Source organism: Malus sylvestris, chromosome 7, assembly GCF_916048215.2.
Source record: "Malus sylvestris chromosome 7, drMalSylv7.2, whole genome shotgun sequence".
NCBI lineage: Eukaryota > Viridiplantae > Streptophyta > Magnoliopsida > Rosales > Rosaceae > Malus > Malus sylvestris.
The window spans coordinates 26,674,082-26,698,524 of NC_062266.1; the positions used below are offsets into that span (position 1 = coordinate 26,674,082).

At 36.7% G+C, this 24,443-nt stretch overlaps 1 protein-coding gene and 1 long non-coding RNA gene across 2 annotated transcripts; one reads left to right on the forward strand and one right to left on the reverse strand.

Annotated features, from left to right (window-relative positions):
* Positions 1–1,029: 1,029 nt before the first annotated feature.
* Positions 1,030–2,759, reverse strand: LOC126627902 (3-ketoacyl-CoA synthase 19-like). The gene has a single exon (XM_050297472.1). It carries the CDS (start codon positions 2,631–2,633, stop codon positions 1,230–1,232), a length of 1,404 nt encoding a protein of 467 aa, XP_050153429.1. The 5' UTR covers positions 2,634–2,759; the 3' UTR covers positions 1,030–1,229.
* Positions 2,760–8,440: 5,681 nt separating this feature from the next.
* LOC126630797 (uncharacterized) lies at positions 8,441–16,755 on the forward strand. The gene is made up of 5 exons (XR_007626113.1): positions 8,441–9,067; positions 9,120–14,419; positions 14,502–14,661; positions 14,767–14,835; positions 15,535–16,755. It is a non-coding gene; the product is annotated as an uncharacterized LOC126630797 (long non-coding RNA).
* Positions 16,756–24,443: the final 7,688 nt, after the last annotated feature.

Sequence of the window (24,443 nt, forward strand, 5' to 3'; positions counted from 1 at the left end):
ATGTAGTTGAAATATTTTTTTATTATTACCATTGGTTTTATGGTGGAACCTCAACTTACTTTTTGGTTTGTCTTACTTGTGAAGCCCATCCGTCATACATGCTCGACGTCATTCAATTTGTGTTGTTCAAATGTTAGGCTTAAAAATTCATCATACGTAAATGAGTTTGTTGAGAATGAATCACGTATTAATAAAAGAAAGGATCTCGCATATGCTTATAAGTAAGTAAACTACTCTCGATATTACTAACTAATTTTATAATAAATCCTTAACTATCTTGGATCAATGGTTACGCAGAAACAGTGCTGCAAGATATTTGTAAATTTAAATTGTAAGTTCTTGACCACTTCCTCAATTTTCTTTTTTTGGTAATGGCAATGTAACATGTTTCACAGAATATCAGCCAATTTCCATTTCTAAACGAGGTGCATAGATATTGAATGTGAACCTCAGAAGCTACTCTTTCAAGGCTATACAGATCTGTAACACAAAAGAGACATTGAGAAGGTATGGAAATGTGCCCCTAAAAAACAGATATGGTAAATATAATTTCACCTCAAAAGTTACCTTTTTTCTTGCCATTCTTTTGGTATACACACACACACACACACACATACATGTAAAAAGTTTAAGAACCATACTAAGTTTAAGGGTTTTAGCACTTACACCTCATTGTTTACTCGATTGCGATTAACGAATTTTTACCATACGCGATTTGATATGTTTTTGCTAAAAAAAATCTTTAAATGTTTAACGGTGTTAAAAAACATTAACAATTCTGTTTGAGACGTGTGTACAGTAAAAATCCGTTGATCACAACTTAGCCAACAAGGAGGTGCGGTTAAGTATGGTTCTAAGATAAAATTTTCCATGCTTTTCAGGCTTTTACTTTATAGACTTGTAGCAGACTAGCAGTTCAAATTTCTTTCAGAATTTATTAGGCAAGTCAAAAACACCAAAGATCTGACTACGATTCATAGAATTAAACATGGAGGTCAGAATATAGCTTGACCATTCATTAGATGAATATTACCCGAATCACTTTGAACTATTATGTTGAAGCTTCAAAATAGATAGCACAAGTTTTCAAGCACAATGAACAACAATTTGATGATCTGTTGAAGAAATTATACAAACCCTTCAAGCAGCTCACAAACATTAACCAAAATCACACACCATGCAGCATACAAATAAAGAAAATGACGAAAATTAACTGGGAAAAAGCAAGTTTAAGCGAAAATTTGGGAGAAATCGAGCCTAACAAAGCTTAGATATTCGTCGTTGAGCCAACTATACTTCTCCATGTAAGGATTGCCCAGAGTATTATTAGGAGGGTAACTTTCTATGCAATCTTTCCAAACATTGGCATCATCCAAGTCCTTCAATACTTCCCACACAATGTTGTTGCACTTAAAACCTGCTCCAAATCCAGTCATCAGAATTTTGTTGCCCTTCTTAAGCCTCTTCTTTGCCTCCATGTATCCCAAAGCGTACCAAAATCCGGCTGCTGACGTGTTGCCAAACCGGTGAAGTGCCATTCTAGACGGCTCAAGATCATAATCCCTTAGACCTAAGCTCTTCCCAATTCCATCTATGATTGCTCTTCCACCAGGGTGAATGCAGAAATGCTCTATTCCTGCCTTGAGATTTAGCCCTATACCAACTGCTTCTAGCTTTTGGCTTTTAGTACCAGTTCTATTCCGAACCCTAGAGGCCACCAGGTAGTGAAATAATTCTCTCAGTGGAAGCACTTTTGGGACTAGGTCTTGGAGGTTCATTGTTAAAGCTATAGCAGCTGCTTTCGTGAGGTGTTTGGTGAGGCGAAACCCTTGGTATCCACTCTCATCTTCTAGCTGTATGCAGCATTCATACGCTTCAGCGTTCGAGCCAATATGGGTACGTACCAAATGCTGTAACTTCAACTTGGCTTGGTGCTGTAGGGTTCTGTTATTTGTGAACAGCATCGAACAACCTCCCGAGCGGAACAGACAGTTCGTGAGCATCATGGATTTTTCTTTGCCGCAATACCAGTTTGGAGCTATGGATTCTGTGCTGACAACGACCGCATTTGCGTTCTTATGCGACTTGAACAAGTTCTGCACAACATCAATGGCAACGAGGCTTGCGCTGCAGCCCATTCCCGAGAGGTTGAAGCTCTTGATGTCCTCCCTCATCTTGTACCGGTTTATTATGCGCGACGTTAGTGAGGGTGCGGGGGAGAACATCGACACATTGACAACAAGGATGTCGATTTGTGAAGGAGGAATTGCAGCATTCCTTGCGAAAAGCTTGTCAAGCGTGTCGAAAATGATGCCATCCATCTCATTAAGCTCGTCTGCCCTGGTTGGATTTTCTTCTCGGCCTTCAATTATGTTTCTTGGGCAGGAAGTTTCTTCTCCAATACCGGAATTGACAATGGTTTTCAAGAGAAACCTGAACTCCTCCAACCCCAGATTCTTGTTCCGCAAGACGATCTTCGCGCAGGAATCGCTGTTGATCTTCATGTCTTCTTTCGCCTTGTAGCACTCGTAAGCCAGCAGGTAACAGCACTGATCTCCCCTTCGGAAAACCAACTTCAAGAAGGAGAAGAAGCCGAAAAGAACGAGTAGAGACATTGTCATCAGGATCTCCATGGCCCTAGGTTTTTGAACTGTGAATTGTGAATTGTTCAATGAATGCAGAACTTGAACAACATTTCTCTTAATATACACGTAACTTTGCAGCCATCCCTTTAGTATAGATTGATAGTGATGAAATACTGAAACTCTTGAACATTAATGTAAAGAATTTACTTTTTACCTACAAATATAGATAGTCAGTAGGCTGCCTGAATGGTCAAAGTTTCCCAGAATAGTCAACTTTTTTTAGAGGGAGTTATGTACTTCATATCTACACTTAGCAGTTGGCCATATGGTACTATGTCTTCAATTATATTGCTTTGTAAGTTTCTAGGAACATTACTTCTGATTTTTTGTTTTTGAAGTATTTGCTATGAATGGTGTTTTTGTGGCTCGATTCAAGTCATGGACGTGGATGAATTCAATTTCCCACCTTAATTAGAACGGTAGAACAAATTATTTATGAAATAAAGAGTAAGTAGTGTTGTTCAACACTGTAAAATGTATCGGGACCTTTTGATGAGATAAGACTAAATAATTAAAATTGCGCCTTAGCAATCTGTGTTGGAACCTAATGGTGCTGGAACAGATTGTTGAAGAATAGAATCTTACATCGGAAATCACAGATTTAGTCCGTTTAAACGTGCACAACAGTTGTTGGCTTATGTGTGATCAATACAAAATTCTTTGATTAAAACCACAAGTCATGTGCAGTATATGCAGACATCATCTCGTCGGTTGTTAATTAGGTGCACGCCTAATTGTTCAAAAGCAAAGCAATCTGTGTTTTTGAACCCATTAATGAAGATATATCCGTTGGAAATTTGCACATAATGTTCAGTGCTCAAGGGATACATATATAATATATGCAAACTACCCACAAGCAAAGGAGTTTAATTAATTACTACCTGGCTTTTACTAATTATACATGGATTAGTTCTGAAGAAAGTTGAGCTTCCACCATAAATGTAAGGTCTCGTATGGCTACTCTGATACCATGAAGAAAGTTGAGATTCTACCATAAAATCAATTGGCAATATGGAAAGTAGCAGAACTCCTTATAAGTACATGTAAGGTCTCTCATTCATTAATGTGAGATTCATTCTCATCCATATATATGTATTTAAAAATGCATCTGAAATCTGTTTATATTGGTACCTGGTTTTGTAACTTGGCAGCTGACAAAGTCCTTTTTCAATGGTGGGGGGCCAACTTCCCAGAAGTAGTCGCAGAGTCCTTTAATTATTTCCAGGCTTCAAAAAAGAAACTGATAAATGGTAATACAGTAAAAACTGTACAATATAATGGGGAAATATAAATGGAACTAGTTAGAAATTAACTGCAGATAATATGGGATTGGAGTTGGAGTTGATCACACTCAAATTTGAGGCCGCATTTTGCCGAGATACGTAAAATGTTAAGTTTCAAGTCTTCTGTCATGACTCACGATCTCATAAAATAAAAAAATAAAATAAAAGACTATGAATTGGATAGACGGCATTGTCTATTAAGTTTCAAGAGGTACTTACAGGCCAACATGTGTATAGGGTTTTATACTAAAAGCCAACATTGTAGGGTTTTACATGAAATGTCCCGATGCAGTTAGTGAAAATCCTAATATGAATGACAATGAGTTGTATACCGAGATTACTTGGAAGGTTAGGTGACTTGGCTTACAAGTCATTGGACTCTCAAGGATACTTGGTGCCCTAATAGAGTAAAAATTATGGAGTCTTAATTATATGCAATCAATAAGGACATAAGTAAATAAAAAGATTTAGAATCATGATGGGACTTTAATTAATTGATTTAATAGAGTTTGGGTTGATATCCTTTCCAATAATAGGCGAGATTGGATAGAAACCCTAGCTATAAAACTTAAAACATAGCAATCCCTGCTTCCATACCAATCAATTCTCACCAATACTACAACCTTATTTCGTTAGTAGAGATCATCAAGGGTACTGGAAGTAGAAGACTACTTCAGTTTACATTCAGAATGGCCATGCCTACAAGTAAGACCATCTCCAACCGAAGGGTCCAGAGGGCCAAAGGGCAAAAAAAGGCCCAAAAACCGCCTCCAACCGAGGGCTAGGCCAGAGGACTTGTGGGCCCCACGAAATCTGAAATGGCCAAAGGGCTGGCCCAATTCAGCCAGCCAGATAGCCCCGGGCTGGCCAGAAATCTCACGAATCCTGTCGGTTATATCTGACAGGAATTCTAAGCCAAATTTCAAATCACTACTACAAAAAACAATTTACACGACGAAATAAGTTTGTTGCGCAAAGTACAATTTCGTTGCGCAATTTTGGTCGTGTATGGTTCGTCTCGCAAAGCTCCTGACAATAGGGTCTTCGTCGCTCAAAGCTATTTTGTGCGACAAATTAGTTGGTCGCACAAATTATCTTTGCGGGACGAAGCATTTTGTCGCGCAAAGTAGCTTTGCACGACGAAGTAGTTTGTCGCGCAAAGATACTTTGCGCGACAAAGATAATGTCGCACAAAGCTTTGTGCAACGAAATATTTTAATTTTTAATTTTTTAATTTTTTTAATTAAAATAAATTAGTTTAATATTTTGCGCGACGAAATATTTTGTCGCGCAAGGTTTTTGACTTTTTGTTTTATTATTTCTCTTATATTAATTGTTTATGCAACAAAATATTTCGTAGCGCAAGATTTTTCGAATTTTTACTTTTTAAATTTAATTTAATTGTATGATTTTATTTTTTTAATTACATTAATTTAAATTGACATATTCAAAATAAAATTACATATGAAAAATAGTGATCAAATTATCCAACATATATAATATATTCAAAACGTACACATAAATTAACAAAGTACAATAATAAAATCCTAATACAAGTCTATTGTGGTGGTAGTGGTGGTGGATATGTTTCGATAGCGTTCTAATCCTCAACTTTAGCCGTCAAAGTCTAGACGATTCCCTACAAAAAAAAAAAATATATATATATATATATGGTCAAATAACAAAAAATTGGCATAATCTCCCCTAAAATTGGTATACATCAAATCTGACCCCAAACTCCACTCCTCATCCTATACTCGACCCCAAACCCCGCACCAAACTCAAAACTAACTCCAAAAATACATACTAATGAAAAAAATTAAAATTTGGGGTGAATATACCTTTTGGCAAGATTGAGAGTGAGTGAGAATGAGAGGGAGGAGTGAGTGTGAGAGAATTAGAGGAGATAGTGAGAGAGAGATGAGAGAGTGAGAGAGAGATGAGAGAGTGAGTGAGAGTGAGAGATAGTGAAGAGAGAAGAGAGATTAAGTGAGAGGAGTGAGTGTGAGAGAGAGGGTCGAATTTAGGGAGAGTGAAAGAGAAAGGAGAGGTAAGAGTAGAGAAAGACATTGAGAAAATTGTGGAGGAGTTATTTTGGTTTTAAAAACAGTGTCACTTTGCGTGATGAAGGATATGAGTTTGCGCGACGAAATATTGGTCGCACAAAGTCTTAAAAAAAATTCTCGCGTCCCATTTTTTTGCCCGTCCAAATATTTAGAGTTTTGCCCGATGAAGTGTTGGTCGCGCAAAGTTTTGCGCGATGAAGTATTGGTCAAGCAAAGTTTTGAGTGACGAAAAATTGGTCACGCAAAGTTTTTCGCGACCACTAAAAGAAAATTCCCGCAGCCCATTTTTGGTGCGCGCCCAAATTTTTAGAGTTTTGCGCAACGAAGTGTTGGTCACACAAAGTTTTGCGCGACCACTTGAATAAAATTTTAAAAAAAATTTCCCGCGTCCCATTTTTGGTGGCCGCCCAATTTTTTAGAGTTTGGTCGCGCAAAGTTTTGCGTGACGAAAAATTGGTTGGTCAAAGTCTAAAATTTTTTTTTTTTTTTAAATCCCGCATCCCATTTTTTGGCTCTCGTCCAAATTTAAGGATTTTGCACGACGAATTATTGGTTCGTCGCGCAAAATTTATCAAAATAATTTTTATAAATAATAAAAAAGAAAATAATAAAATTTATTGAAAATGTGACTTTACTCCCTTCAAATTCTTTTTTTTTTTTTGCATAAAACCCACAATAATATATTTTTCTAACAAAAACCCAATCCACACTACAATAATAAATTTAAAGCTACTTAATAAATATATATACCATTCAATTTCTTAAGTGTTATACATACAAAATAAATAAATTTAAAGCTACTTAATATACACACACACACACCTACCATTCAATGATCCAATCGTCAAACTTGTTTGTATATACTTCAAGATCATATATGCCAAAATTTTTTAAAAACAAACATTCAGAGATCAAGTAACAGGACAAAACTTTTCGACGGTTATAAACGAAAAATCACGATATAACGGTTATTTTAACTCCGATTTTGATGATTTTTTATAGCTACACTCCTTGATCATATATGAATACAATGACTGAATTTGATCTTCAATTTAAAATATTTACACTAGTGGATAATGAAAGTATAAATAAAGTATAAGTGTTAATGAATATATTGTTTTGATGTGATACGTATTCTACGAAACTGATTTCAACGATCCAACCATCACACTTGTTTGTATACATTTCGAGATCGCATACGACAAAAATTGAAAAAAAACATTCAGAGATCAAGTAACGGGACAAAACTTTTTGACGGTTATAAACAAAAAATCACGATTTAACGGTTATTTTAACTCCGATTTTGATGATTTTTTACAAGTACTGTCACAGCCCGTCCCGGAATTTTTAATTCCGAGGACGTGAAATTACAAAAACGCCCTTAAACGGGATTAAGGTGCGTAATTTTGGTGTTTGTTTTACCTAAAATTTCTAAGCTATTGTTGTGTTGGACTTTAGGTAGGGTCCTATACCCTAATTTCCTCCCCATTTTCCGTAACCTTTCCTTCTCTCTCTTCTTCTTCCATTTCAGATTTTCACTCTCTCTCTCCCTCTCCTTCGAACTCACACGGACCACCACAAAACCACCCTAAATCTATACCAACGTCAAGTTTGAGACCACCATTGGAATCCTGAGGACTTCACGATCACGTTGGTATCCATTTCAGGTAAGTTTCACTTCGAAAACCCTAGTTCTAAAGTTGCCGTGAGATGACACTGTTCATGAGCTTTGAATTGGTTACGTTTTAGGCTAAAACAAGATCACAGCGAGTTTAGTAAGGTCCCAAGGAAGCTCGGAGTGCTTCGTTGGAAGTTTTTGGACGTAAGAACACGGAGATCGACAAGTTCAAAGTTTGGCCGGAGTTTTCGAGGCATTTTCCGGCGAATCCCCGGCGAGTTAGGAGTCGAGGTAGGTATCAATCTCTTTGTCTCGTCAAGTACTACAACTTTCCTTTTTGTTTCACTCAATTTAGTTGAGTATTGAAGAAGTTATACTCATTTGAAAAATACCCAGTTTCCGGCGACCTCCGAGGCTTTCAAGGCAGTTTCCGGCCAAACCACGGCGAACTATGTGTTTTTCAAGGTACCATTCTCTTTGTATCTTCAAGGGCTACAACTTTAGTTTTTGAATCACTTGATTTCGTTGAGAAAGGACAAAGTTATGGCAATTTGAAAAACTGCCCGGAAAACGGCCGCCGGAAAAACCAGTCCGGCGACCCAAGGAAGAAGAAGGTGCTACAGTAAAAATAAAAAATAAAAATAAAATTATTTTAAAAATATGTCGACGTCCGTGACGTCGAGTAGATCACTGTGGTATATTCATATACCTAAATTGAACACCGTATGAGAAAGTTATTGAGGATTGTTGGTTAGGTGTTCAAATAACGTTTTATAGTTTTCACATTTAGGTGAAAATGTGAATTGATGATCCGACCGTTGGATCGTCACCAAAACTTTGATACGTTGTAATACGTAATATTTGAGGATTATTGGAACTTACGGATTGGGAATCCGAGTTACGGATCTTCCAGAATTGGAATTGTAAGTCCATAATATAAAATGTTAACCGTCACTTAGTTTTGGAAATTGACGGAGATCCGACCGTTGGATGGTAATGAAATTTTAGGATGTTGTCCTAGAGGTATAATGTGGACCTTTGGAAGTTATGGATTTAAAATCTGAGTGGCAGATCTTCCGGATCGATCAACGTAGTGACGTATTTTATATAAGTTATGTATTCTATCGATATGAATTCTGAGCCTGGATTTGATTACTATTCTAGGCGGCGATCGTCATGACGCCTTGATGTGTGGTGCTAGGGAGTTGTTGGACGAACTCCAGGTGAGTGGGCAGTTTTGTTTTCCGTATATATATATATACTTAACGTTTTCCCAGAAATTGAAAATGCATGAAATTATGTTTAAAATGAAATGCATATGAGTTATGTGGAAAAACGGGAAGTGAAATACCATGCATAGAATTGATATGAAAAGTATATAGAAATGTGAGTTGAAATGCCATGCATGAATTAATATATGATGCATATGTATGAATTGGTGCGGTGGACGCACATGTAAGAATTGATATATGATGCATATGTATGAATTGGTGCGGTGGACGCACAGGTAAGAACTGATTTATGATGCATATGTATGAAATGGTGCGGTGGACGCACAGATGAGTATTTAATTACTGTTATGATGATGATGATATATATTGAGCTCAAATCCTGCACCATGGTTTAGTGCTTATAGTATTCACCGCATCGCACGCTCGCCTTGGATCCAAGTAGATGCTAGTCGTACAGTCCACGCGGAGTGGGTACGACAGACCAGTCGCGAGAGTGTTAGTGAGATTCCGACTGGTGGGTGACCTTAGATTATGTGCACAGATGATTTATGAGAAGCACTAGAGCGTAACTTGTGTGCAGAAGGCCGGACGGGTCACAGAGGTGACTCCGGTAGAGTGATAATGATAGATTTTGAGCTCTAGGTTCAACCGTATAGGGCTATTAGAGGGCCTACGGTTGATTACTTTCTTGCACCTGATATGATTATGTTGATGCATTCATACCTTATTACTGTTGAGATGATGTGGCATGGCATAATTAATATGAGAAATGTTGAGATGACATGGCATGGCATGATTGATAAAGAGATAATGTTGAGATAGTAAAAATGAAGTTTTGAGAATATATATGTATATTTATATTTTACATTTCTGGGAAAGTATACAGGTTTTACGGAGAGGGGTTACAACGTTTTGAGAAATGTTTGGATTTGGAAAAGAATTGTTTTACTGACCCACTCAATTTTGGTTTTGCGCCCCTCCAGGTTCAGGAATCACAAAGGTGTGGTGACTACGAGGAATTCGACGGTGTTCTGACAGATTGGACAAAATTAGGACTCACCTTCGGGTGTATCAACTTATAAATTGTATAATTAAAGCTTCCGTACTGTGCAAATGGTTACGTCACTCTCACGTGACGGCCAGCATGCCCTCCTTCGGGACGGGGTGTGTCAGTTGGTATCAGAGCCTGGTTGCAATCTTGGACATCTTGAGAAGTTTATAGTGAATTCTGTCAGAATTACACCGCCTCGTAGCAAACCACGTAGTTAGAGGAATTTAGTCTCCTTGAATTAGCGGTTTGGGGGAAACTATTATTATGGTGATTCGGTATATTATCAAAATGGACATTTTAAGACGGGTTATGAGTTGAATTTGAATCACCTTATGAAATGATGAACCTGAGGGAGCGAAGTAACGGTTTAACCATTTGGAAAAGATGTTTCAGGTTATGCAAGTCAAAGGAAATTTCCTTCTGACAAGGGGTCGAGACGACTACCGGGTTTTGGTTATGAATTTGTATCCTGGTGGAAACAGGAGTATGAATTGTTGTCACCAGAGGAATCAGTCGATTGAGAATAGTTTAAGGACTTGTTTAAAGGAAAAGTTTATCCCTCCGGCATTTATCGATGGTAGTAAACAAGAGTTTACAAATATGAGACAAGGAAGGTGATGATCGAGGGATATTATAGAAAGTTTTCAGACTTGCCTCGTTCCATCCAGATATTGTTGTGAATTTGGTGGAGGTGTTATGTTGTTTTAAGCTGGGTGGCAAAAAGGGAAGTGGTATTTTGGGTGACCACTATCCATTGTACTTCTTACCAGGAGTATACAAGATGTTGTTGAGCCTTGAGGACTCTGAGAACATGAGCAACGAGAATAAAGAAGAATAAGAAAAGAATAGGAATTAAAAGAAGACGATAAAGTTAATGATTCGTCATATCAAGGATATAGAAAGATTCAGAGCTTCGAAGAAGTGAAGCTAGAGTTAATTCTTCCAGCTGAGGTTTTAATGTCGCTGGTCAGAGTAAAAGTGATGGATATACTGGTAATCCCAGATATTTGAGACAAGGTGTCTCGAGTAAAGGAAATGTACTTTGTGCAGCAGGTACAAAATTAACACTTTGGGAAGTGTGAAATTAATGAATGTGTTTATGTGAACAGAGGGGACACAGAATTGTGAATCGTCCCTAGAATCAGTTGTACTCAACAATTTTCCATGATATCATAGTGTCGATTCAGCAGAGTTATGGATTTAGTAGTTTGGTCGGATTGACCGTGAGTACAGAGAGATTTGATGAGTTATATGTTCAGCTGTACAGACCATGAGAAGTGGATTTGACTGACACATGAGAAATTAGTGAGTTATAGGCTCGGCCGTACCGACCACGCGGAGTGGATCCGGCCGACGTATTATTGAGATAAGAGTTGAATCAGTCGTATTGATCATTCTAGTTGACTTCGGCTGATATATTTCTTATTATGTATGTTATTACCTTGAGAGTAGTAAATAAATGTAGTTGAGATGAGTGTATGTATTTTGCATTGAGTGACAAAATAGTAATGTTATATCTTTGTGAGTGGTTGCCTACTTATCGAGACAACGATGATTTATCAGTATTGCGGGCTGCAGACCGTAATATTAATAACTCATTCGTGGATTCGTTAAGCAAGCAAACCGGTAGGTTATTTTATGTTAATGTTGTACTTATTTAGAATGTTCAGTATTAATAAAGTATGTATTGTGTCGGTTAAATTATTTCCATTAGAGTGGTTGGTTATAATTGTGACAAGACGAAATGTTATGGGAAACCAGTACTTTCCATCGATCTGGATGAACAGAGATTACTTTTGTAAGTATGCAAAATGGATTGAGTCAGGCTGTTATTTATGCTGTGAGAGCAAAGAGATTGTTTTCGAAAGACTGTCAAAAATACTTAGCTCATGTGGTGCTAAATGATGTTGTTTGGAGTAGTGTGAATAATGTCGAAAGAGTTAGACTTTTCTTGATGTCTTCTCTAAAAGTATACCTGGATTGTCTTCAGGCAGAGATATGAGGTTCATTATTGATTTGTTGCCAGGTATAAATTTATGTTAAAGATTGGTTCATGATGAGTTAAGGGAATTGGAAATTCAGTTGAGAGAATTGGTTGATAAAAGTTTTATTCAACCTAGTACAACACTTTTGAGGAGCACCAGTTTGTTGGTGAGAAAGAAAATGGACTTAGAGATTGTTCATTGATTATAGATAATGGAATCGGGTAACGAATGAGAACCGTTATCCATTGTGGTGTATTGACGCTCATTTGATCAGTTCAAAGGTGCTTGTATCTTTTCAAAGATTGACTTGAAGTCTGTTTACTATCAATTGAAAATTATGAGTAACGTTGTTCCTAAGATTGTTTTTCTGGACTCGTTATAGTCTTTATGAAGTTTGGTGATGCTATATGGATACTCATGCTGTTTTATGAGTTGATGGATGAAGTATTCCAATAATGCCTTGATAGATTGATATCATTTTCATTGAAGATATTCTGGCATATTCTGAGCCAGAGCAGAGCATGTAAACGTATTAAGTCAATGAAGCAAAGATTGAGAGAACGTTAGTTGTATGCTAAGTTTAGCAAAAGCTAAAGTTAAATGGATCAAGTGGCATTCTAAAATTTGTTATGTCTGCTTAAGGTATTCAAGTGAATCATTAAAAGATAGCAGAAATTGAGGAATTGGAACAACCACGAACTGTAATTGAGATTCGGAATTTCTTAGCTTACCAGGCTATCTTGGATGGTTGTGAAAGATTTTTCAGTCATTGCTTTGTCATTGACGAGACTGTGGAGAAATGAGGTTATGTATGAGTGGGAAGGAAATTGTGAGCAAAGGATTCAACAACTGAAGTATTTCCTCACTCATGCACGTATTTTGGTATCCCCAGAGAATAGTGGTAATCATAAATTTTTAGTGATGTTTCTTGAATGGTATTGGAGGCATGTTGATGCAAATGTTAGGGTGATTGCATACGTTTCACGATAAATGGAACCTCATGAGATGAATTACCCTACTGGTGATTTGGAAGTCATGATTATCATTCTTGCTGTGAAGTTATGAAGGCATTATATGTTGATAAGAATGCAAGATTTTTACGAATCCAAAAAGTCTTCAATATCCATTACTTGGAAGGATTTTGATATGAGGCAGCGAAAGTGAATTGTATTGCTTAATGAACATGATTGTACGATCAGGGTGATCGTAAAGTTTGTTCTAGCTCAAGCACTTGGCGAGAAGACTACAGTAAGATTAATGTCTGGCACGTTTGCCAAGATTATCTTCTTGTGGATTGGAAACCAACTAAAGTAAAGTTAAGAATGGAAGATCGAGAAGAAGTTATACTTGTTAAGTAACAAGTTAGTACATTTACTCCAGTGTTGAGTAACAACCTTTCCCAGACAGTGCAACATTACTAATTTGTTTTATGGAAAAGAGAATTGGATTACGGAACTGCTAAGTTTCTTAAGTATGTTGGTTGTGCAGTTTCCGAAGTAACGCCATAAGGACCATGAAATGTGTCACGTGAGTCGGTTTTTGATGACTTGTGAATGGAATGTTTCTGGGTAGAGAAAGATTCGATCAAGAAAGAGTTTTAGTAGACCCTGAGACTATGGATGAGTCTCCTCAAAGTATTCAGGTGATTAAGTTAAACTGAAGTAACCAGGAATGGCAAAAGAGATCAACAGATGGATATGCCACTAATCGAGTGTGTAAGGTAAATGGTTTGATATTTTTGGAATTTCACCATGAACAGAAATAGTAAGATTCAGAAAGGAAGACAAGATAAGTCTTGAACACATCAGTCCGTTTTGATCATTAAAGGAATCGACGAAGTTGCATACAAGTTTGTGATGCCTTCAGAATTGGCTAAGGCACATAATGTATTTTGTGTTCGATGCGTTGTCACTAGGTGGCAGATTTGTCGCATAAGATTCTGGTTCAACCTTTGGAGATTAATCCGGATTCGACTTGATGAGGAACCAGTGACTATACTGGATTGGAAAGATAAGACTCTGAGGAATAAGATCGTGAGCTTGGTAAAAGTATTGTGGAGGAACCATTCAGCAGAAGAAGCTACTTGGGAGACAAAAGAACGGATGAAAGATATGTATCCGAGGCTATTTTTTTTAGTATTGAGAGTTTGGTTGGTGGCTGGAATTTCGGGGACGAAATTCTATAAGGAGGGGAGATTGTCACAGCCCGTCCCGGAATTTTTAATTCCGAGGACGTGAAATTACAAAAACGCCCTTAAACGGGATTAAGGTGCGTAATTTTGGTGTTTGTTTTACCTAAAATTTCTAAGCTATTGTTGTGTTGGACTTTAGGTAGGGTCCTATACCCTAATTTCCTCCCCATTTTCCGTAACCTTTCCTTCTCTCTCTTCTTCTTCCATTTCAGATTTTCACTCTCTCTCTCCCTCTCCTTCGAACTCACACGGACCACCACAAAACCACCCTAAATCTATACCAACGTCAAGTTTGAGACCACCATTGGAATCCTGAGGACTTCACGATCACGTTGGTATCCATTTCAGGTAAGTTTCACTTCGAAAACCCTAGTTCTAAAGTTGCCGTGAGATGACACTGTTCATGAGCTTTGAATTGGTTACGTTTTAGGCTAAAACAAGATCACAGCGAGTTTAGTAAGGTCCCAAGGAAGCTCGGAGTGCTTCGTTGGAAGTTTTTGGACGTAAGAACACGGAGATCGACAAGTTCAAAGTTTGGCCGGAGTTTTCGAGGCATTTTCCGGCGAATCCCCGGCGAGTTAGGAGTCGAGGTAGGTATCAATCTCTTTGTCTCGTCAAGTACTACAACTTTCCTTTTTGTTTCACTCAATTTAGTTGAGTATTGAAGAAGTTATACTCATTTGAAAAATACCCAGTTTCCGGCGACCTCCGAGGCTTTCAAGGCAGTTTCCGGCCAAACCACGGCGAACTATGTGTTTTTCAAGGTACCATTCTCTTTGTATCTTCAAGGGCTACAACTTTAGTTTTTGAATCACTTGATTTCGTTGAGAAAGGACAAAGTTATGGCAATTTGAAAAACTGCCCGGAAAACGGCCGCCGGAAAAACCAGTCCGGCGACCCAAGGAAGAAGAAGGTGCTACAGTAAAAATAAAAAATAAAAATAAAATTATTTTAAAAATATGTCGACGTCCGTGACGTCGAGTAGATCACTGTGGTATATTCATATACCTAAATTGAACACCGTATGAGAAAGTTATTGAGGATTGTTGGTTAGGTGTTCAAATAACGTTTTATAGTTTTTACATTTAGGTGAAAATGTGAATTGATGATCCGACCGTTGGATCGTCACCAAAACTTTGATACGTTGTAATACGTAATATTTGAGGATTATTGGAACTTACGGATTGGGAATCCGAGTTACGGATCTTCCAGAATTGGAATTGTAAGTCCATAATATAAAATGTTAACCGTCACTTAGTTTTGGAAATTGACGGAGATCCGACCGTTGGATGGTAATGAAATTTTAGGATGTTGTCCTAGAGGTATAATGTGGACCTTTGGAAGTTATGGATTTAAAATCTGAGTGGCAGATCTTCCGGATCGATCAACGTAGTGACGTATTTTATATAAGTTATGTATTCTATCGATATGAATTCTGAGCCTGGATTTGATTACTATTCTAGGCGGCGATCGTCATGACGCCTTGATGTGTGGTGCTAGGGAGTTGTTGGACGAACTCCAGGTGAGTGGGCAGTTTTGTTTTCCGTATATATATATATACTTAACGTTTTCCCAGAAATTGAAAATGCATGAAATTATGTTTAAAATGAAATGCATATGAGTTATGTGGAAAAACGGGAAGTGAAATACCATGCATAGAATTGATATGAAAAGTATATAGAAATGTGAGTTGAAATGCCATGCATGAATTAATATATGATGCATATGTATGAATTGGTGCGGTGGACGCACATGTAAGAATTGATATATGATGCATATGTATGAATTGGTGCGGTGGACGCACAGGTAAGAATTGATTTATGATGCATATGTATGAATTGGTGCGGTGGACGCACAGGTAAGAACTGATTTATGATGCATATGTATGAAATGGTGCGGTGGACGCACAGATGAGTATTTAATTACTGTTATGATGATGATGATATATATTGAGCTCAAATCCTGCACCATGGTTTAGTGCTTATAGTATTCACCGCATCGCACGCTCGCCTTGGATCCAAGTAGATGCTAGTCGTACAGTCCACGCGGAGTGGGTACGACAGACCAGTCGCGAGAGTGTTAGTGAGATTCCGACTGGTGGGTGACCTTAGATTATGTGCACAGATGATTTATGAGAAGCACTAGAGCGTAACTTGTGTGCAGAAGGCCGGACGGGTCACAGAGGTGACTCCGGTAGAGTGATAATGATAGATTTTGAGCTCTAGGTTCAACCGTATAGGGCTATTAGAGGGCCTACGGTTGATTACTTTCTTGCACCTGATATGATTATGTTGATGCATTCATACCTTATTACTGTTGAGATGATGTGGCATGGCATAATTAATATGAGAAATGTTGAGATGACATGGCATGGCATGATTGATAAAGAGATAATGTTGAGATAGTAAAAATGAAGTTTTGAGAATATATATGTATATTTATATTTTACATTTCTGGGAAAGTATACAGGTTTTACGGAGAGGGGTTACAACGTTTTGAGAAATGTTTGGATTTGGAAAAGAATTGTTTTACTGACCCACTCAATTTTGGTTTTGCGCCCCTCCAGGTTCAGGAATCACAAAGGTGTGGTGACTACGAGGAATTCGACGGTGTTCTGACAGATTGGACAAAATTAGGACTCACCTTCGGGTGTATCAACTTATAAATTGTATAATTAAAGCTTCCGTACTGTGCAAATGGTTACGTCACTCTCACGTGACGGCCAGCATGCCCTCCTTCGGGACGGGGTGTGTCAAGTACACTCCTTGACCCTATATGAATATAATGACTGAATTCGATCTTCAATTTAAAATATTTACACTAGTGAATCTTATGTTATACTTAATGAAAATATAAATAAACTCTTAGTGTTAATGAATCTATTGTTTTGATGGGATATGCATTCTACGAAACTAGTTTCAATGATCTAACTGTCAAACTTGTTTGTATATATTTCAGATCATATACACCAAAAATCACAAAAAAACAAATATTCAGAGATCAAGTAACGGGACAAAACTTTTCGACGGTTATAAATGAAAAATCACGATTTAACGGTTATTTTAACTCCGATTTTGATGATTTTTTATAGCTACACTCCTTGACCTATATGAATACAATGACTAAATTTGATCTTCAATTTAAAATATTTACACTAGTGGATACCACAAAATCTTATGTTATACTTAATGAAAATATAAATAAACTCTAAGTATTGGTGAATCTATTGTTTTGATGAGATACGCATTCTACGAAACTAGTTTCAACGATCTAACCGTCAAACTTGTTTGTATATACTTCGAGATCATATACACCAAAAATCACAAAAAACAAACATTCAGAGATTAAGTAATGGGACAAAACTTTTTTACGGTTATAAACGAAATATCACGATTTAACGATTGTTTCAACTCCGATTTTGATGAATTTTTTACAGCTACACTCCTTGACCCTATATGAATACAATGAACTAATTCAATCGTCAATTTAAAATATATTTTTCTAACAAAAATTTGATCCAAACTACAATAATATATTTTTCTAACAAAACCCTGATACGAACTACAATAATAAATTTAAAGCTACTTAATAAATATATATACCGTTCAATTTCTTAAGTGTTATGCGTACATAATAAAAAAAGAAAATAAAGGTTTAGGCAACGAAATATTTGAATTACGTCGGGCAAAGATTTAAAAAAATTAATTTTTTTATTTTATTTATTTTTGTAAAGATTTTGCGCGACGAAGTTTAAATTTTTGTCTCACAAAGTCACTTTGCGCGACAATATATTTTTCGTCGCGCAAGACTTTGCACAATGAATCTTAGAATTTCATCGCGCAAGGTTTTATTTTTTACTAGTGAATGTAATGGCTAGCTGACGTCAGCTAGCTGTTAGTTACCGTTGGATTTTTTTTGTTTTTTTTGGGCTAGTTTTTTAAAAAAAAAAATTCTTGAAAACTCTCATTTTTTTCCTATAAATACCTAAACCATTCATTCACCATTCCTCACAAATTTTTCACCATTCCTACACCATTTCAATTCTCATATTTTCTTACCTCTTTCAAAAATATTTCCTTCAATTCTTTCAATAATTTTCAAATTGCCTCATCTGTAATGAAAGGCAGAGCTTGGACCTGAAAAGAAGATGAAGATCTTTGTAGGGCTTATAGATGGGTGTCGGAAGATAGTGTAAGAGGGAGTTCTCAAACAAGTGAAGGTGTTTGGACTTGTGTGTCCAAAAAATACTTAGATTTCTATGAAGGCACCACTCTACTGAATATCCGAAACCACAAGAGTTGTTCTTCAAGATGGAAGAAACATCTTCACCCAAGTTTGAACAAATGGTATCAAGCACTGTTAGCAGCCACAAGTAGACATGAAAGCGGCGCTAACTATTATGACGAAGTAAGTGTTTTCACAATTTATTTTAAATATTTAATTATATTACATTTAATTTCATGAATTACTTTCCTTTAATTTTTGTAAATATATTTAATTATATTACATTTAATTTCATAAATTAATTTCCTTTAATTTTTGTAATTATATTTTCTAGGTACGCCAAGCGGAGGAATTGTATATGGAGGGCAGCTCAAAACCCTTTCAGTTTCACGATTGTTGGGAAATTTGTAAAGATTGGATGTTTTTTGAAGATCCACCTCAACATAGAGTAGCTTCGACGCCGGTGTTTGGAACTGCATGCTTAACTGCAGATATGGATGAAGATGGATCTCCTACTATTCAACAAACAAGGGTAGAAAATCCGTCTTCGGATGAAGATTCCATACCTAGGGCTATGGGATGAAACAAGGCCCGATGGTTGAAGGAAAAATGTAAGGCAAAAAATGATGATTACGCCGCTCAACAGGAAGTGGCAGCCTCATTGCGATTAATGGTGGAGCAAAATGCCATTGCCGCGGAAGAAAGGAACCGTATGCATGAAGAACGGGCCAAACAAATACAAGAAGAGATGGATGATAAGAATATGGAAAGGAACACTTCGAATTACACTCCAATAAGTAAGGCCTATTTTGATAAGAAAAAAAAATAGATATTATGACCCGACATCAATTGTTTACCTCTGACTATACTCCTACAATGGTGGATGATGTAGATGATGTTGATTATGGATATTAAATTTAAGTTGTTGTAGTTTTAAATTTAAGTTAATGTTGTTTTTAAAGTTAATTTGTAGTTTTTAAATATAAGTTGTTGTTTTTAAATTTAAGTTGTTATAGTTTTTAAATTTAAATAACAAAATTATGTTTGGGTCTTTGGTTCTCAGTTGGAGACGATTTTTTGTGACGGCACTAAAATGAGCCGTATGGCCCTTTGGCCCTCGGTTGGAGATGGAGGCAAATATGACCATGTACTGTTCATTAAAATATTAATATCTTGAAGAACCAGAGAGCTAAAACGAGCACTCTAGTCCTTGTTCGGTTGGAGATTGTCTAAATCTCTTTAACTGCATGATGCTTGTCGAGATATGTTTGATGTGTAGTCGTTTTAACTGAAACCTTCATATCATGTTGATCGATTAGAGCAATTCCACCCATGGAGCCCTTCCCCCTGGCAATCCACTATTCAATCCACCCTATTAAACAGTAACTGCCTTAAATGAATAGTAACTACCATTAATGAACAGTAATTGCCATTTACATCTCCACCCTTGGAACCCTTCCCCCTGGCAATAAGCAATTAAAATAATAGTTTTTTTTGTTTGTTTAAATAATAAAAAACCCTCTCTCTCTCTCTCTCTCTGACACAAAAAAAAATAAAAAATTACAAAGCCCTCGGGCCACAGGCCCGTCGACTCCCCACCCCCCCTTCGCTCGGGCTCCCACCCTCACTCGGGCCCTTCCCTGCTAGAGCTGCTCCCACCGGCCCTCAGGCCCTTTCTCCTCCCCTGTCGCCCGAGCAACCAGCATCCGCTGGAGTTGCTCTTATGTGGCATTCTTACAGTTAGTAGTAAAATCATTCATTATATATTATATTTTAGTTTGCTCGGATTTGGTGTGAAACTTTCCATCATTTTTCTCTTTGTCTTAATGAAATGTAGGTTAGGAGACTTTTATCTCTTCCAATCTGGGTTAATGGGTTAACCTACTTTCAATTGGGCTTATGAAATAGAAGAGAAAGAGGGCGAGTTAAATCACGTGTTATTTATCAGCAGATAACGTGTTCTGACGAATCATGATGAATGCACCGTTCAAGTGGTTGAAGTTTATTAATGAACAAGTGAAAGAAGAAAGATACAAACACAATGATACCGTCGGTGGTGGAAAAGTAATTTGATTAATTTCCTTTTCATGATCCTATTTTAATTCGGCCTAAAAACATCTTTAAAAGATATATCAAAATGTTCAAATCAGCAAAATAATGAAAAAAAAGACAACAATAATATTTATCAACCAAAAAGTCAAATTTGATATGGCATGACATAGAGCGACATCTCTCCCCCTTGCTATCAGGCTTCCAATTTTTCTAATTAATTATTAAATGTTTTTATTAACTTTTTATGGTTTAAAACATTGCCTTTTAATTTCTTTTTATGATCAATGTAATGTTTAAATATTTTCATACTTTTTAATTCATTTCCTTTCATGACCAATGCAAAGGCAGTAAATATGAGTATTTATTTTATGTTTAGAATTTGACATATCAGGTAGAGCAAAGCTTAAAAAAAATGTCAAAGTGCTATATAAACTGTCATATTTAAATTTTAGGTTTAAAATTTGACATCTTCTTTAACGATGGTCTAACAACATATTTTTTATAGACGTAAAGTGAGTTATACCATTACTTTATAATGAAAATATGTAAATATGTAAATTTGTGAATTTATTTATTTTTCTCTTTTCGACTGGTAGAATTCACTTTAAAAAGTTTAAAAAAATGTAAATTTATTTTAATTATAATTTTTCAGCAACCACTTAGTATTATAGTCTAGTAATAAATTTCTTTAATTATAAAGGAGAAGTGTTAGATCGATTTTTGTCAAAGACGAATTCGAAACAAATTATTATGAATGATTTATTGTCTGACTTGCTAATTCTCCTTGCTTCTGAAGTGTGAATATTTAAAAAAATACATATTAGTTGCATTGGTTCAAGTGGCGGCCACTTAGCATGGGTTGACCTAGAAGAGGTAAATTTCAAACCAACCATCTTCCTCTTGTACTCTCCATTCTAAATGTGGAAGGGAACATTTTAATCACCCAGCTTGTACTAATTTTCATAGGTTTTTGCAATGTGTAATTTTAACCCGGGATTGATTCGTGAGGCTCACTCGGCATTGTTTTATAGCCATCCTGATTATCTATTTTTATGTCTAATTAAAAGCCTTTAGGATTGTTGTGCTTTATTTAATAACGGTTTTTGCTGTACTTTAAGAATAACTAGTTGTAAAATAAAGTAGTTGAGCGTTTGACAAACTGTATTTTAAAAGTGTTGTGGGTTTGAAAAGCAATGTAAAAGAGTGTGATAAATTTTAAGAAAAACTAATGAAAAGGGCTTGAAAACTTTGAGTTTTAATAATAAGGAAAAAATAAAGGGTAAAGTGAATACTAGCAGGTTTGACTTTTTAGTGTAAAAATGTGATTTTTCGTTAAAGTGAACAGTACCGTGGGCTTTTCGTTAAAACTCCCTAAATTTTAATGTAAAAGTGATCTAATTGTATATAATAACAAAAATTGGACATGATAGTGTGAAGGATGACGATAACAACAGTGGCGAGGCTAGTGGTTGTGATGGTGGTGATGATGGTGCCAATAAAGCAGTGTGGTGGTTGGGCTGCAGATGTAGCAATGGTTGTCACATCTCGACACGGGGTCCATCACATCCTGGGCTCCGCCTCGGTCGTAGCACGATATTGTTTGCTTTAGTCCCCGGCCATACCCTCACAGTTTTGTTTCTGGGAACTCACACGAGAACTTCTCAATGGGTCACCCATCCTGGGATTGCTCCCGCTGCAATCTCGCTTAAATTCGGATTTCTTAAGGAATCTGAAGCCAGTGAGCTCCTAAAAGGCCTCGTGTTAGGAAGAGGTGGCCATGTACATATAAGGCATAGATGATTCACTCCCTTGGGCGATGTGGGATCTAAAAATCCACCCCCTTAGAGGCCCGACGTCCTCGTCGGCACACTTCCGGCCAAGGATTGGCTTTGGTACCAAATTGTCACATCCTGACCCGGGGTTCACCACATCCCGGGCTTCTCCTCCGCCGTAGCATGATATTGTCCACTTTGGGCCCAGGCCATGCCTTCACGATTTTGTTTCTGGGAATTCACACGAGAACTTCCTAATGGGTCACCCATCCTGGGATTGCTCTTGCTGCGATCTCGCTTAACTTCGGAGTTCCTAAGGAATCCGAAGCCAGTGAGCTCCCAAAAGGCCTCGTGTTAGGTAGAAGTGGGCATATACACATAAGGCATAGATGATCCACTCCCATGGGCGATGTGGGATCTAACAATGATGGTAGAGACAATGACAACAATGATGGTGGTTATTGTGGTGGCAGTTGTAGTGGCGTGTATAATTGTGGTGGTGGTCATAGTCGTAGGTGTCATGGTGGTAATGGCAATGGTGGTGTAAAATGTTAACGTATTACAAAAATTGAAATATTCATTAAATACTCAACTCGGTTTTTTATTAAAGTAGCTTTTAAAAGCAAGCCATAGGATGCTTTCAAAAGCTGTTGTATGAAAATCATTGCTTTTAAAATAGGGAACTTTAACGAAAAACACCTGGTACTATTCACTTTAACGAAAAACCACATTTTTACACTAAAAAGTCAATCCTGGTACTATTTACTTTACCCTTTATTTTGTCCTTATCATTAAAACTTAAAATTTTCAAGCCCTTTTCATTAGTTTTCCTTTTAAAATAAGTAGGATATTTATTTTTAACAATTTTTTTATTGCTTAACTTTAATGAAGTAGCTTTTGGTGAAAAAATGCAATACCAAATTGAGCCTAACTTTGAAAAAAAATCACCTTAATATTATACTATTTATAACTCGTTTTATTCTTATCACTAAATTTCAGTATTTTTGCCAACGAGGGTTGGTTCAGTTGGTAAGGACGTGCTTGTGGAACTACCAATCCAAGTTCGATCCCTGCTGCTAGCAGTTCTTGTCGGTGCACAATCTGTAAATTTCTACATAAATTCATACCGGTGGCATCTGGCAGTTAAGCACCACGCTTAAGTTCTTCCGGCTTTGAGATTATTGGTATGCCCTGTCACTGGTGATAAGAGTACCAATATCTCCCAAAACTTTTTGTTACAAAAAAAAATCTATATTTTTGTTTTCGATTTCTTTAATCACAATTAGATGTCTAAATCATTAATTTTCAAAGATGATCTATGGACTCCAACCTAAAAATGCATAATAGACTCACAAATAGTTACCATATTTTGCTAAAATTGAGAATCTCTCTTTTAAAGCTGCCTATATATGCATAAATAATGAAGTTGGACCATATTTACTGATTACATTATTGAGCAACTCACAATATAAGTGGACACATTTATGTATGCAAGACCCCCTTATGTATGAATAATATTGAGCATGTTGACTAGTTACATTAGTAACTATGGTCCAAATATCTAGACTATGTATGGTTTTATTTATGTTCTAAAATTAATTGGGCAACATAATGACTTGTGAAAGGGTACAAACCTTTGAGAGGTTGGCCACAAGAGAACTTCTTGCCCTTCCAGAAAATTCCAGGTAGTTGCAAACTTCGTTGTTAACTCCAAAAAATACACTATGAATGTCACGCCCCGATCCCGACATACGACGAAAATCGACACGTGGCAAAAGAAAAATAACGTTAATTGAATATGACATACCATACAGAAAGAAATACTTTAACTGCAACTCAAACTAAAAAGAAGGTGACTAAGTTCTTCACAAGATATTTACAAATATGTACGTCCCAAAAAGAAGCATAATATTTGTTTTACTAAGAACAAGTTTGAGGTGCTCAAAAGAAAGTCCCAAAAGATAAAGTACAAGATAGGATGTAGGGTAACACTCCAAATCTTTGATAACTGAACTGCTACCCCACCTACGAACCCCTCGAAAGCTACTCAGACTTGTTACTTGAAAGATTAGTGCCTACACCATCGGAATGGTGCACCGAGCAAACAACAACTCATATAAGCTACGAAACTTGTGTGAGCGACAATAATGCAAAGTATATGATACTAATAATAAAACCAGCCATAAGTCATAATTTATAAATCTTGAACATAAATCATTCATAAGAAATCAATACCAAACTTTGCAAACTCCGAAGGAGTCACACAGACATCCAACGACTTTTCTAAATCCAAACTCAAAGTTCTCGAAGCAAAAATTCACGAA

Coding starts and splice junctions, on each gene's coding strand:
- LOC126627902 (XM_050297472.1), bottom strand. CDS start 2,633: ATGGAGATCCTGATGACAATGTCTCTACTCGTTCTTTTCGGCTTCTTC.